At 36.8% G+C, this 16459-nt stretch overlaps 1 protein-coding gene across 10 annotated transcripts in view; it reads right to left on the bottom strand.

Moving 5' to 3' along the window:
* CCPG1 (cell cycle progression 1) overlaps positions 1 to 16459 on the bottom strand; it is a 32598-nt gene that overhangs the window by 14570 nt on the left and 1569 nt on the right. For 3 of the 10 annotated variants that reach the window (XM_052807066.1, XM_052807067.1, XM_052807068.1), the window contains 6 exons: positions 13041 to 13112; positions 6427 to 6541; positions 5384 to 5463; positions 4987 to 5194; positions 3928 to 4023; positions 592 to 846 (listed from right to left, as the gene is read on the bottom strand). In XM_052807066.1, the coding sequence (XP_052663026.1) occupies positions 592 to 846; positions 3928 to 4023; positions 4987 to 5194; positions 5384 to 5463; positions 6427 to 6541; positions 13041 to 13100 (814 nt within the window). In that variant the 5' untranslated portion in view covers positions 13101 to 13112. Of the gene's footprint in view, positions 1 to 591; positions 847 to 3927; positions 4024 to 4986; positions 5195 to 5383; positions 5464 to 6426; positions 6542 to 13040; positions 13113 to 14550; positions 14574 to 15201; positions 15284 to 16459 lie in introns of those variants that run through there. The other 7 variants (XM_052807065.1, XM_052807060.1, XM_052807063.1 and 4 more) reach the window with 6 other exon arrangements.

A 16459-nucleotide genomic window follows, 5' to 3' on the forward strand; every position in this document is an offset into this window, starting at 1 on the left:
CAGTTCTACTGTTTTGTTAAATGTAGTAACAAACTGTGTAATGCTTAACTTTAGGCAACACACTGAACACAGGAAAATCGCTGCTATCCTGGATTCCCTAAGCCACTCTGGAATTGCAAGGACAACTACAGCATATTTTTCTCTACCAAAGAGAAAAAAACATTGATACTATGAACTCCTGTATGCCTTGCTCCTACATTTACCAGATGAGCACATACGGAAAAAAAGCCTGAAATAACTCTCTGAATGCTGTTACAAATGGTAAGCACCACCACAAATTTATTTCAAAAGAAAAGATGTGAAAAAAGAAGGGTACACACTGCATTATAAGAACAACAAGAAATTCTATCTGGAGGGGCAACCAAAAATTAATTTCTTTTTATTTACTTTAATTTTAAAGTAGTGTATATTAAATTGCACCACTGAAGGGCCTCCCTATATTATCCATGCATTAGCAGTTGTTTTTTCTCATTTTTAGGTTTAGATTGCTAGCAGAGAACAAGGGAAAAAAAAAAAAAAATCAGTCTCACATAAAATGGTATTTGTTATGTAAGATGTTGATTCTATGTATTTTGTTTTCTATAAACTCACCATAGAAGTGTCCAAAGCCCATGCTGATTGCAATCACCAAAGCTAGTACAATGCATCTGTTAAGGCCACTACTGAACTGGCGTTTGTGCTGCTCTTCCCTGGGAGGTTCAGACTCCGGTTCAGCAGGTGACCCACCCTCAGTCTCAGAGCTGGAGATCAGCCTCTTCTTAGCCCGACGTTTTCGTACTGTGGGACTGGACTGATTGCTAGTTTCATCACTACTTGATTCATCATTGCTAGCCTGAGATGAAAAAACTGAAACCCAACACAGAACAGTCTTTAAAATGCATTAATTATTGTTTTGAAAAATCAGTTTGAGTACCAAAATCCATCATATAAATGCCAAATATATTTTGCGTAAATCTTGGAGAACATTAATAAAACAAAATAAAAATTCTCAGTGTGATATTTTTTGCTGGATATCATGCAAGGAATGCTTGATCTCCGAAGTTAAAAAAATCATTTTTTAAAAGGAAAAGATAGAGATCAAGAAATCACCAGCAAAAAAACTGTACAGCACTTCCCCACACCTTATCATTCACTCATTAGAAAGTGTTTCGTTCAGACAATCCTGCCTCTTAAAGCATCTACATGTACTGCCTCTGTAAATTCTTGTGAAGTAGAAAGGTTAAGAATTCAGTTTTCCTTCTCTTAACAGACATTGAGACTGAACTAATTAATAATAAAAGAGGAACATAAAGGCTTGCTAAAAGAAAGCTTCCTAAGACAGACATGGTTTTACTATATTCTCTCAAAAAACTTCATTCTGTGATCTACAAGCAGCTGCAGAAAAATTCCATTAAAGGTCCATTAATGTATTTGTTATAAATATTCAAAGCTTTGCATTGCAAATTTATTTAAATATGTAATTTTGTTTACTTTTAATATCTAACATATACTATCTATTAACATCTTTACCCACCTTTCAAAAAAGCCATTTTCAACCACTACTGCACAGGAGAAGAACCACTTGGGTGCTTCTGTGTTTGTCCCTCCCTAACACTCTGAATCCAAAACACTTCTATACCTGACTAATGTTTTGGAAGATTGAATCGGCTGAGATTTGAGATAAGAACAAATTCTAACCACAAATAATACCTTTAATAGCATTTTTGTAAAATAGTATTTATGATACCATTTGTATGTTCATGTTCCTATGGCCCAGAAGCCATATATTCTAACTGGGAAAATAACAACAAAGCTGTAATTGCTTGTTGCTATTAGTGGCACAAATGCTTGCTGCATGTACTGTAAATAAATTTATATAACCCAGTATATACGTAATGATTATTTAATCTCCCTCCTTTGAAAGGATCATTTTCAAGTGTAAGGCAAATATCAAGGGGAAGCAGTAGCAGGGTGAAAAAGAAGCTTTCAAATACCTATGTTCATGTACCTAATTCACATGCCTCAAATAGATTCAATGTGATCAGTGAAGCCTCCAGCACATGACAAAGTGCTCCTGCTCAGACACTAAATTTTATGCCCGCAATTACACAATGCTAATGCCCCTTCTAGAAATATAGTTGTTTATTCTTATATCAGAGATCACCACTCAAATGTAAAAATATAAATACAGAGTTACTGTCCTTGAACATTTCACAACTGAAAATCATTTGTTTGGGCAAAGCCACGCACACATCACTGAATAGACAAGAATACCAAGCAGTGCTAGCCGTTAGCTATAAAAAGCATTACCAATTAAGATTCTTCACTTAAAATAAATTCCAACTTAATAGAAGTGATTGCATCAACCCCAGAAAAGATTACCAATTAGTATCTGGAATACATGTCTAATTTCTGACTCCGTGGACAAGCAACATGTCAGATAATGAAAGATAACTTCCCCTCTTACTAAAAAAATCCATTTTAGTCCATTAGTCAAACCAGACTGACCAAGCAGACATTGCAATAAAGACAAATCACTTAAACAGCTACTTGACATGCAGCTTCTTAATGAATTTATATAGCTTGGCAGAAAAGGACACTATTTTAGAATCAGTCATTTAAGCAGATGCATACTTCCCCAATCCTGGACAATAAAGACAAGCATTCAGAAATTAGTCAGGAGAGAGGTATTTTTAGTAGAATGCAGACGTCAGACATTATAAAGGATGATACAGGACATACTTCATAGGACGGGTGTTGTTATTGCTTATTTGGTTTTTTTAGGGTTTTTTCAACAACCAAAGAAGCTTACACATGGAATACAAAAGTGGTTAAGGAACAAGCTGCTTCTAGCCAAATGAGAAATTCTTTGATATACACTGGACGACAAAGAATAGGAAAGGAAGAAAAAAAACCAGACAATTGGAAAGCAAAGAGAGAAAGCTTTAAGACACTTAGAGCCATTCATAAGCACTTACTGGCGAGTTGTCAACAGCATTCATTACACTTTCAGGCAAGAATGACACTGCCTTACAGCTGCTGTAAGAATTCAGTACAAAGCTCTACTCTAATATTCACAGGATGAAAAGGAGTATCAATGAAACAAAGTGTGACCACAATAGCAGTCCAAAATTCTAGCTTCTGCTATGATTTTGAAGTGTCAGATCTACACTAGAAACCAGATGAAGTAACAATGTCAGTTAAGAATGTGATTTTCTTTGACATTTCTGCACAGACACAACTCAAGCCTAGATGCAGTTTGTTTCAGTATATGAGTGCTTCTGCTAGTTAACTTCATTCATGAAGCAATATTAAAACATTTCTGTCTGCATGGTGAAGACAGCCTAAACAGGAATTGGTTTGCAAGTAAAAGTGGCAGAAAATCCTTGTAGAATGTTTTAGTGCCTACATTAGGAAAATCTGAAGCTCATCCTTTTCCAATACAACAGAAAACTCAACAAGAAGCGGGCGGATGGGAAAGATTTCCATTACCAAAAAGTGGCATGAAAATTTTGACTGCTAAAACTTTGGCATTTAAAATAAATGCAAAAGTACTCCAGACATTTTCTACGATACTTGGTCAATCAGATGCACAGCACTAAAGACCACGCTGAAATCAGCTTAAGTTAGAAGGAAGAAATTCTTTTTGCCAGTCATATATAGATTTGGAACCCATTCATTTAAACTGTCAAAGCATACATATTAAAATGTATTACAAAGCTTACTGATGCCCATTCCAAATTTACATATAAGTTTAACATTTTTCAAAAAAGCAAATAAAACACTGACAGCTTAGCCAAATTCTTCAGTGAGGACTGGCTTTCATCATCTGTTTGGAATATCACTACTACAAGATCAAGTCAGATTGCTACTGATAATTTTAAGAACACTCCATGCAAGCCATAAGCAATCAGCTTTACACAAGCTGATCAGATTTAATCACACCACCTTGGAAAGGAAGACTGCGAGACACATGCTCTTTCACCTCATTTCCCCATCCCCTTACACAATCAGGAATCTTCCTCAGCTTCTCCAGCCAACTGACTTTTGTGTACAAAAACATGGGGAGGAAAAAAAAAAAAAAGCATTTTTAGAACTCAGCCCTAAAAGAAAAAAGGAAGTCAACTAAATTTAAATTAAAAATTAAGTCAAGTCATCCAGAAGACTTAAAGAAGGCAACAGCTTTGTTACAAATCATCACTGGTCATTAGATGCTAAGCTGTCATTTTCTGATTCCAATGGATACTATACAGATACATGAACGTTTAACGATGTTTTATTCTACTTCTAAGATAAAACAGTATTTTAAGAAAAATCCTGCTCTTGTAATAAACTTACTTTGAAAGGTAAAAATCAGTAATACAAGAGTGTTATAAAGAGAACAGAAAAGATTACAAATAAGCAGCCAAACAGAATTAAAAAGGAAGACTAGAGAACTAGAGAAGAGTAACACAACAGTAAGTTTTTTTGATGGGGTTTGTTGGGTTGTGGTTGGTTGTTTTTAATTGGCCAAATATTCATATCTTTCCTCCTGAATATCATGCATTGTGTATTTCTGCCAAGTACTGGGAGTATCTTAAAAAAATATGTGTATTCTATGTAGCTATGAAGGTAAGCTGCTATTAGTCATCATGACCCCAAAATCAATTCTCTCCCAGTTGCTAGTCGTTTATGCCAACTCTATAAAAGTCAAAAAAATTGCCAAGAGAAACTCTACAATTATTCTATGAACTAAAAGAAATTTTAATTCTCCAAAATATTCTAGAAATATACTTTATATTTAAAATAGTGAACACTTAATGGGAGAGAACGCTTTCAAACAAGACGACTGCAGATGTGGACAAAGTTTTAGAGTTAGGACAACTAGAGTTGTCCTAAAGACTGCAAATACTTGAACAAGACCTTTTTTTTTTTCCCTCTCCACACAAAGAAGGTTCCCCAAGCAAATTTTTTTTTTTTCCTGGTGACATTTTTGCACACAGTTGCTTAGTAATTTATTTCTCTTACCAGTCTCTAGATGGGAAAATGCATATTGACTGCTAGAGGAGGAACCCATGTTAAAATCCTCTGAACTTTGAGCTTCTTCACCATCAGCTGGAGCTTCCTCCTGACTTTGAGTTTCTTCTGGTTTTGGAGCTTCAATTGTAACAATGTCAGAATCATCGCTAATAGTTCCAATACAGGACCCATCATCAGGGATTTTTTCTTTCTCTCCCTAGGGAAATGGACAATGTAAAAAAATATTCAGATATATAAAATATAAAGTAATTTAAAAAAATAGCAAGAATTCTTAATGCTTTAAAAAAAAGAAAAATCAGTATCTTTATTTTAATGCCTTCAAAACATTGCTTGGCATTGTCAGATGGGGCTTACAGAAGCTTCTGAATAACGTAATATAATTTACCTCTGGAACTGCCTGAGTTTCCTCAAAAGCAGAGAGAGTATTATCTACCACTGGTATCTCTCCGTCATTGTTGCACTGAGCTATATAAATAGAGGAAAAAACCAAACATGGGATTAAAACCAGTAACCACAAATTATGCCCACTCCCATATAATATTAAAATATGTATAATTGTGACATTTCTATTGTGTACTCATATCAGGGAAGGTTTTCTAAAAATACACTAAATCTCATTTTTAATATTCCTCTAACAAACGTCAGAATCCCATTTGTCATTATGTAATACAATGTTTTGGAGGATACTTAAATTCAAATCCTCACATTGATCATAATGCAAGTAACCTATAAATGAAAAGCACAATCAGATAAAAACCAACACTATATTGTAAGTTGATACAGTACGTTTGTATGCTAGGATAATTAAAATATTTTTCAGATAGTCATTGGAGTTTGAGTGTCTTGTCCTGTTTCAACAAGGAGATGTTATGAATTTGGAAACATGGCCAAGCTCAAATTTAGTCAACTGCACACTGAACCTGTCACGTCTGTGTTCTCATACCGATATTAATAAATTGAGCATTAAATTTAGTAATTAAAATGAGTGGATTTTCATTATATTAATATGCACCAGACTTCACTTCCAACTCAAGAAATGCTAACACAGTGCCACAATGTTATTTTTTAGGTGTAACAGCATTGATGGTTCCTTCCAAATTACTCTTATTTGATCAATGACATTATTAAGGAATATTTGTTTTATCAATAGTACTCCTATGAACTATCTTCCAGCAACACCAGTGCATACTATTCTGTAATGCATCTAAAGTATTGACAAAATGAAAGACATTCTACTTATTTCATCTATTTCAATAAAAAATGCTTTTATAAAGTTGATGACTGATTATTTTCCATAACACTGATGAAGCAAGTACTTTGACAGAGGCCTACAAAGTATACAAACTCTATTAAAAATACTAATTTTGTGCCAACGCTACAATAGATACTTACCTATTTTATTAAACTGCTCCTCTTTTAATATCTTACCTTGCAAATCAACTGGTTGCTCCCCTTCTTGCAAAGAAACATATTCTTCTGAAACAAATTCATGGTTATCATTTGTGCTTCCATTTTCTGAAGTCACTGTCTCTATGTCAGAACCCTGGAGTTGAAGAGTTTTAAGAAAACATTACTGTTACTGGGATTTCCATCAGTAAAGCAGAAGGAAAGAGTTACAAAGAAAACAGAACATTTATAATAAAAATGGAAGAGAAGAATAACCTTTAAAACTGAAGAAGATTTTAAGCAAAGAAAAGCAAGAGAAATACCAAGTAATTAACTAGAGGGAAACAACTGTTAGTAATACTTATGACCATGACTGAAAAAGGCAGAGCACAAGTCTAGGGGTGGGAAAAAAAAGAAAAAGAAAAAAAGGTGGGCAATTTAGGCATCAATTAACAGCTAAGTATTTTAAATAACTATGTTCTATTAGCTTTATTAGACCTATTTATTAAATAGACTTTAAAGAAACAGAGGAGGTTGTCAAATGAGTTTTGAATATGGAATCTAATTATTGCACATATGTCCATGTATTGTATGTAAATACACACACTCTCCCCAAAACAAAACTTCAAGTGTACCACCATGAACTCTAGTAAGTACTACTACCAGGAAAAAATATGTATAACACTAGTCCATCTCAAATTTGAATGGCTGTCTTAATAGTACATCTCTGACACCAGGAAAACAAGTATTTATACAATCTCTAAACTGGATTTCTGTCTTTAATCCACAAAGGAGTCTTAGTTATTAGTCAGCTGCTAGTCAGCAACAACCTCAGAACAAAACAGGGACTGAAGATAAACAATGCTCGGAGACTGCAAGGCACTAAGGGCAAGCAATACAGTTGACAACTCTAAACATTTAATCTTCATAGTGTAATTTTTGTTTAAAAGAACTGATGGAACACAAGTAAGGTTATTAGAAAACTATAAACAAGCAAAACATAACTGAAAAATACTAAGTCACTCTGATCCATAAATAACTTGAGCTGTTTTTGTAAACAGAGATAGTTATTTTTGCAATAGCAGGTGTGAAATTACAGTAGTAGTAATACTTCCAGATCAGTTTTCCTAGATGCCTCATTTCAGGACTCAAGCGAACATGTATGCTTTTGTTTTTAAGAGGAGACTGTACCTCAGGAAGATTACATACCTCAGAAAGAGTTGCATAAGATACATTCTACAATCACATTACAAAGTTCTGTTCCTTTTTAAAAGGCTTCAAAAATTAACTGCTTTAGTAATTTGACAAATACTTTGTATTTTTTCTTTTGACTAATTAAAGTATCACAATTTTAATCTCAAATGTTTTGTAGAAATTCACCACTGAATTATAATTAATTTATTAAAATCTGAGTGAAATCTCAGGAAAGAAAATACAAAATTATTTGGGGGTTTTGGCTTGGTTGGGTTTTATAGATAGGTATATAGATTTATTATGTGACAATTTTTCTCTGGTGTAATAGAATGACTACTTTCATTTCTTAAGTTGTGAAGAAGAAAGAGAGTAACAAAAACTTAGTTTGCCCAGGCTCCACAACAAGGCAAACATCAGGAATATAGCTTAAAACAGATTAAAATTTTAGCTAAAATACCAAGAAACTGGGCTAGCTGAGTACAAGGTAAGCCATCCTTTTTTAAACATGTGCAGTCTGGTCTGATTGTCTGAACTCTCCAATTCACTTCCTCTGTTGCTAGACCTCCATGACCCTTCCATTTCATCAACAGCAAAGAGGTTGAGAAAGGATATTGTCTCCTCACTACACTCCTTTTCCTATACTCCTACACAAAATTAGCAAATCCTTTCTTAAGAGTAGTCCAATGATACACAGCATCACTTCTCTGTTCAGATATCAAATTCAGCATACACAGCTGTCAGTTGTCTGCAATCACAATCTAGCCAATTGCTATTTCTTGCCCCTCTTAACTCAGTGCCATTGTAAATGGCAAAGCAAATCCAGAAACTGATTCTGTTATGTCATCATCAATACAGGTCACAATAATATGTGAGAAAGTAATACTATAGTATTCCAAATTTGCCTAATCCTTAGCTCTACCCTCTTCCTAATATCCACATCATTTCCCCGAAGTATACAGTAGTCCACATGTCACCCCCTCCCTGGATAACAAGTGTGTGAAGGGTATCTAGCCATCCCATTCATTCTACTTTGTTAATCAGGGAAGAATAACTGGGAACAGAAAATCGCTACCCCACAGAAATCTGTTCTGCTTTGGCTAGACAAATCCCTGCCTTCCTATAATCTTGTATTAAGTTAATTTATTTAGACTGCATAATTCATTTTCAGTTACAGTGGAAAATAACCATTTCAAGTATTAAAGCCTGCAATTCACAGCTGAGTAACGCAACTGTTGTAGCCACCTCCTAAATCCTTTAACTTTTATTCGAAGTCTGTAAAGTCCAGCAGCCTGTGCACTCCTGTATCCCACTTGGTCTTGAGGACTGGAGTGAGTGAGTTTTCTGTTTCTCTTTTGGTGATGGGATTCCCAACTTGTCATCCAACCCAAAACAAGGGAAAGAAAAGAAGTTTTAACCATCTCTTAAATACCACCTTGCTGCCAACAGAAATGAAACCATGGCCCAACATTTATAAGTCACAAACCACATCTCTTGCGCTTCTGAAACTGAACTGAGCTTTCAAAACTTGAGTATAATGACAAGCTTGTAATGGCTTGCCTTTCGAATTACCCAGATTTTCATTATAATAGGGGAATGTGCAGTGAAGGAGAAACAGCTGATCACTACCCATTATCTCTTCCTATTATTTCCTATTTTCCTCCTATGAATTTTCATCCTCAAGAACTGTTCCCTGAAAACGTTTTGGAGCAGGCAACAAAAAGATAAAGCCAGCCAACAGGTAACTGTCATTCCAGGAAAATAGTTAACCCATTTGCTCTGAGGATTCTGGCTCAATAACCTGCTCAGTTTACAAGTCAATGCTAGATACTTAAAAAAACAAAACAAAACAACCCCACCACCCCCACTACTACACCCACACATCAGCTAAGATCTGAAGAGATACAAAAATCCTCAGGACTAAAGGAGAAAAGTGTATTGGAGGTCCATACCAAGAGGTGGGGCCTCTCGAGTTTCTGAGCAACTTAGGCCTGCCTTGTTCACTGCTAGGGGAAAGTAAGACAAAACATTAGTCTTATCTAACTCTAAAGTGTCTACACCTGAGCAAATTGTTGAAGGCACCTTTACAATCCATACAGTCAGTGGAGTCGACAGCAAGTCATTTGATCAAATATAAGTGCTGACCTTAGCGTAAGAATTACCGCTCTCTAGACTCCATTGATTGTATTGATTTAATTTCTACAATGCAAACTTAGAAACCATCATATTCAGACGCCTACCCTGTAGACACCTAGGCAACAATGAACCCACACCAACAGACCTTTAATTGCTTCACTTTTTCTCTTTTGTCTCAAGCTTTATTCTACTAGGAATTAAAAATTACTTTTGTTTTAATAAAGCCATTGTCAGTTTATACAACTGGCCAAACATCAGAAAATAGGAAACACAGACACACAAATTAAACCAGGGCTACACAGACATAATAGTGACTTTACAAATAGCTGTATCTGAAGACTCAATCGAAGAATGAGGGAATTCTAGCATTTCATCCCAAATAAAAGTAATAAAAGAAGCTACAGCAGAGATCAAAAGATGGACAGAAACATAACTGAAGCTATACAAATTTGATAGAGCTGCACACATCAATTGAGTAGGTCTTAAAAGACAAGTATTTTAAACCAAGAACAGTTTTTTGCCTTGCACACAGTCTGTTAGCTCTTTCCACCTGCTGCCACACAATCTACCATCACAACTTCCTTACACAACAATTAGATTGCTTTTGTATATTTCCTTATGGAAGATACCTCTTCAGTGACAGTGTGCCCTATGAAAAAAAAAAAAACCAAAAAAACCAACATTCTCTTAGTTGCTGCCACTAGCTCAGTCCTGCACTGCCGTATGAATTCCTCCTCCACAGAATGCCAATATCCAGGTTATTTCCAAGTATTTTATGCCTTGCGCTCTCCTGCCTGAACAACAGGGCCAAGGAAACCCAGAACTCCAATGTGAATTGCAAAGAACTTGTGCTAAAACCTGCAGTGAGTCCCTGACAAACACAAAAGACAGTCAAGTCACAAATCAATCCTTCTCACAGAAGAATCTCTTACTATCTCCAAGCCTTTCATGCTGTCACTGTTTTCAAGATCCTCCAAGTGTGTAAGTATGGCAAGCCCTCACCAACCATCATTTTAAGCTCCAAGAAGCCTATACTCCTCATTCCTGACTTTACAGTACAGATGTCAGGAAAGCTGCCCTGCCCTTTCATCACCTTCATTTCCCAATAAAGGTAGTAAAACGTTGGCATTCCTTTACTCGCTGTAGCTTCCCCCAGATTCCACTTGAGGCAAGAAAGCCTGGGAAAACTTCAGCATCTTGGCTATGGAATACATAATTACATACTCTCTGTCACTTAGCCCTCTCCAAGGGATTTCCAACCAGTCTTTGCAACACTGTTGATTTCTGGAGACCCCAGACCCTCTAAACTCCCCACATCTTTCCTTCTCAATGCAGAACAGCATTCCACTGTGGTGGGTTGACCCCAGCTGGATGCCAGGTGCCCACCAAAGCCATTCTATCACTCCCCCCTCCTCAGCTGGACAGGGGAGAGAAAATATAACAAAGGTCTTGTGGGTCGAGATGAGGACAGGAGAGATCACTCACCAATTACCGTCACGGGCAAAACAGACTGAACTCGGGGAAATTAGTTTAATTTATTACGAATCAACCAGAGTAGGGTAATGAGAAATAAAACCAAATCTCAGAACACCTTCCCTCCACCCCTCCCTTCTTCCCAGGCACAGCTTCACTCCCAGATTCTCTACCTACCCCCAGCAGCGCAGGGGGACGGGGAATGGGGTTTACAGTCAGTTCATCACATGTTATTTCTGCCGCTTCATTCTCCTCAGGGGCAGGACTCATCGCACTCTTCCCCTGCTCCAGTGTGGGGTCCCTCCCACGGGAGACAGTCCTCCATGAACCTCTCCAACGTGGGTCCTTCCCACGGGCTGCAGTTCTCCATGAACTGCTCCAGCATGGGTCCCTTCCACCGGGTGCAGTCCTTCAGGAGCACACTTCTCCAGCGTGGGTCCCCCACAGGGTCACAAGTCCTGCCAGAAAACCTGCTCTGTGGGCTCCTCTCTCCACAGATCTGCAGGTCCTGCCAGGAGCCTGCTCCAGTGCGGGGTTCCCACAGGGTCACAGCCTCCTTCGGGAACCCACCTGCTCTGGCGTGGGGTCCTCCACGGGCTGCAGGTGGATATCTGCTCCACCGTGGACCTCCCTGGGCTGCAGGGGGACAGCCTGCCTCACCAGAGTCTTTCCCAGGGGCTGCAGGAGAATCTCTGCTCTGGTGCCGGGAGCGTCTCCTCCCCCTCCTTCTTCACTGACCTTGGTGTCTGCAAGGTTGTTTCTCTTACATGTTCTCACTCCTCTCTCCGGCTGCCGTTTCTGTGTGCCCCGCAACTTTTTTTTCCTTCTTAAATATGTTATCACAGAGGTGCTACTACTGTCACTGATTGGCGCGGCCTTGGCCGGCGGCGGATCCGTCTCAGAGCCAGCCGGTATTGGCTCTGTCAGACACAGGGGAAGCTTCCAGCAGCTTCTCACAGAAGCCACCCCTGTAACCCTCACCCCACTGCCAAAACCTTGCCACACAAACCCAATACATCCACACAAATGGAAGTGCTTAAAATGGTGCAAATAAGACCCAATAGGTCTATGCGCATCTTTCTCCAAACTGCCTATGCATTCTGTAAGCAGAGTGAGGCAATACAAAATATTAGAGAGAAGCAGCACGTCTTACAGATGTCTTTATCCCAGTCCTCAACCTCCTGAGCTCAGAGGCTCAACTCAAAGACAGAGACTGTTCCGGTCAAGAACAAAAGCAATTGGTTATGCGCTAACTATAGCATTCACATGAGCCTTGAAAATGCCACCTTCTAATATTCTAGTCATTGAGCATAAACTTGTCCATCTTATTTTTTCATAATGAGAAAGATAGAATGTAAGGACAGAGGGCTGTTCCTAAACAGCAACTGTTGAAGCTAGGATCAGATTATCTTAGTGGTAGAAAAGACTTGAAGAAATCATGAAACCATTCCCTTGTCCATCAGATATTTACTTTTTTTTTTTTTTGGCAGGGTGGGGGGATTTGGAAGGAAAAGACCACCTATTTTAGCAACAACAGACAAGTTCCATAGAATGTCAATGCTTTCAGGGAAGATGGAAGAGAGGAGAGCATCTCACTAAAATTTTAGTAATTCTTCAAAGTAAAACCTTTGTAGAAAAAAATGTTTATTTTAAATAACAAAATTTGTATCAGCTATAGTAAAGGATACACATTTTGAAACAGTAGGTTTTTGCATTCTTATTTATAAATCTCTCTTCTATATTCTCTGTTAATATGCAAGATCCACACAAAACAAAAACTAGAAAGTTGAAATAATATTTTACTGCATATGGCTAGTCTTAAACTGACAGAACTTTATTAATTTGAGATTGGGTACCTCATGATTGATGACAGTCCAGCCACAAGATGAATCACTGTCACTGGAATTTTCAGACATTTTCAAAGCACACTGCAAGTAAAAGTAGATTCTTTTAACATGCAAGATATGTAATTTCACTGCTCTCTTGAAAAAAAAATAAAGAAAACAGAAGAATCCAAATCATGATGTTATAGAACACTATACTAACTCACAAATTGTTATTCTGACATTAAAAAAAAATTAAAAAAATAGAAGTTTAGAAAAACAATATATTCTTTTGTATGTTTCCTATTATCTTTTTTAGACTTGGAGAAAATATGGCTTTGCTAGGTACACACCTATTTTAGCCAGACAGAAAGCTCTTAGACTAGCTAAAACACACACATGGCTAGCCAATAAATCAATAACCAAGTTTAAAATTTGTCTTAGCATAATTGTTTAAGACATGTTTCAGTAAGTTAAGCCATTTCTGAATCGTTACATGCACAGGAACTACAGTTTATTCAAGAAAAACACCATGGTTTTTTTGAGAAGACATGGATTAGTATCTTTTGGAACTAATTCTCTTCAACTACTGAGCAAAACAATGTTTCATGTTTCTTTCACTCCTTTCAAGTACTCTCAAATATACTAATTCTGAAGAAAATTGAGAACGTACCTTAAGAGTACAAAAACAGAACGAAAAAAAAAGAAATTTTACTTGTTACAACACTACTGCATGACTTTGGTAGTTATTTTCAGAAGAGAGCTGTCTGGCTGCAGCTGCCAGTTTATTTTTTCTCCCGTACCAGGCATACAGAGTATTCATTATTGTTACGCATTCAGATTATTTTTTAAAGTTCTTAACTAATAGAAAGACTTTAAAAAGAAATTTAATGCATTTCTTGTTCCTTAAAATAAAAATATATCAAGTTGCTAAATAAAACTTACTATAGATTTATCTTGGGGGAAAAAAACCTTCCCAAAAATATAACAATTTCCAATCAATTGTGTGTTACATTACACATCCAATGTAACAAAACAGCAAAAGAAATCATGGTTCAGTAAAGCCTCTACAAAATGATGGTTATATTGACAAAGCAGAAAGTTCAGAGAACTTCAGACATCTGCTTTATTTCCCACACAGATTTACTTCCGGTAAGAACACAAAGAAAAGCACCTATTAGTTTACACTTATTTACTCTCTACTTTATTATCAATCCTGTCTTTACTCCCAGTTTGTTAACACAGAAAATATACACAAACCTTGAATAAGAACACCTAAATATGCCAGTGTGGCTAGAAATTTGCACAAAAAAATATGAAACTTCCAATTCCATTTAGGTTTCTTACAAAATATGGTAAACATTTGTCTCATATCTCTGCATTATGGTAGTTATCATATGTTTTTCCAGTATAACACTTTTTCCTCATCAACTTCAACTAATGTATTTGGAGTTTCTCTGTAAAAAAGGCAATGGTGACAATCACAACCACTGTTTATAAAGCAAAAATATTCACTAACAATTAACTTAGGTATCAAACTTACAGAGAAGCTGGATTTCCATTTATTATAAAGCCCTGCTTTGAATATGGTTGTCATTTTCTTTGGATCTTTTTCTTCTTTCATTAGAGATTTACCTGGAATCTCAGCTAGGGAACATCAGGGTTGCGGGGTGGAGGTGGAGGGGTGTTTTGTTTTGGTGGGGGGGGGGGGGGGTGTTTGGTGTTTTTTTTTAATCATACTGTATCTAATCATCAAATTTTTCATTAAATCATGATTATTTTTTTTAATCATACTTCTTCAATCATCAAAATAACAGATGCCCAAATGGCAAAGACTGAGTTCCAGAGTTCTCACAAGACGGTAACATCTGCTTGCTGTCATTAAATTATTTTTAATTTGACCGGGCATTCAGCAGCAGCATTCCTTCCAGAAGAAGGTAACTACCAGCACCAGAACTTGCCACCTATCAGAAACATCGCTGGCTATGTTGCAAAAACTGTACTGGTGATCTGAAATTATCTTTTAAGAATTCTCTTCAGTATAAAAACATTCCCATTTAATTATTCTACAGTTTAGTGAATAGAGTGATTGTAAGAGTACCAAGTTTACTGTCATTGAAAGCCCAGCCTTTTGCATAACCACAAAAAATACAGTTTGGGGCAAATGTAGTACAAGCAGCTACCCAGTCCTTACTAGCAAGTCTGATCTCCACTGTGGAAGAAATTCAGGGTCTGGTTTCATAACATGGCAATTCCAGTTTTAGTGCATCTCAGTGCTAAATGAAAAACAATGAAGTCACATAATGCAAATCCTTTAACAGACCAAAAAACAAAATAAAAATCTGTTGATACAAGCGCATTTACAAATTTTGAAAGGGCACGTTGTAACAGCAGACTGTGCTGGACATTGTAACGTCTGTCTGCCTCTGGCTAACTCAGCATTTCATCATGGACCCTGGCTAACTCAACATATATGCTACCGTGCTCTCCTCCATCCAGATCACAGACTGACAGGTAACTAAGCACTGCCTAAAACCAATTCTACTGAATACACAACCATGGCCTCAGGCTCCACAGAGCATTAAACATCTGTCTTCCCTTCCCAAACTAAAGCTTCAGGACCTAACTATATGGCTATCGGCATAATAAAAAAAAATATTAAAAAAACAAGCAGACAAACAATCATCATTTTCTATTACTTGCTGGCCTTAATAAACGGCCTTGAGTTAAAAGTTACTTATCTTGCATTCAACCAGAATATTATACTAATACTGCATATTTAACTGCATACAGGTAACCAATCTCCAAAATAGAAAGTTTTTAATATCAAGAAAAAGAATGGAATAAAAAAGAATAATTACAAAATCACTGAGGTTTACAGGTAGAACTGCTAAATTTACCAAAGATGACAGATAGATAGCATGACATCAGACTGAAGGGCATCTCTAGGGTTGCTATATTCTTACAAGCACATTCAGCAAAAGCACATGAGTAAAACAGCTATCAAAAGCAAAGCATTTTATTAATTAGTTAGCTCTAAAAAGAGCAAAACAGCCTAAAAAGCTTTAATAAAAAAATACCTAGGTACAGTGTTCCTAAACTTCAACCAACAGCTAGAACAAAAAGATTATTTCTGTAAAAGATTAATAAAACACACATAGTCATAACTAAATCTGAGGTCAAATCCAGTCCCTTAAGGAAACTGAAATACAGAAGACTAATCTGAGCCCAATAGCTAAACTGACCTACTCACAAAATCTTCACCAGTTTGTATTCTCCACCACCAAATGACAAAGACCCACTAAGAACCAGTACACTTTTCCTACTCGCCCAAATATGCTGGATACAGTTGGCACTGCCTTCCTAAATACAAGCTATTAAAAAAAAAAAAGTAGCTTTGGGCAGGAATTAAACAGACATGAAGCCTGCAAACTTCCTAACGAATCAAGATG

The sequence above is a fragment of the Harpia harpyja genome, chromosome 14 (assembly GCF_026419915.1).
Source record: "Harpia harpyja isolate bHarHar1 chromosome 14, bHarHar1 primary haplotype, whole genome shotgun sequence".
NCBI lineage: Eukaryota > Metazoa > Chordata > Aves > Accipitriformes > Accipitridae > Harpia > Harpia harpyja.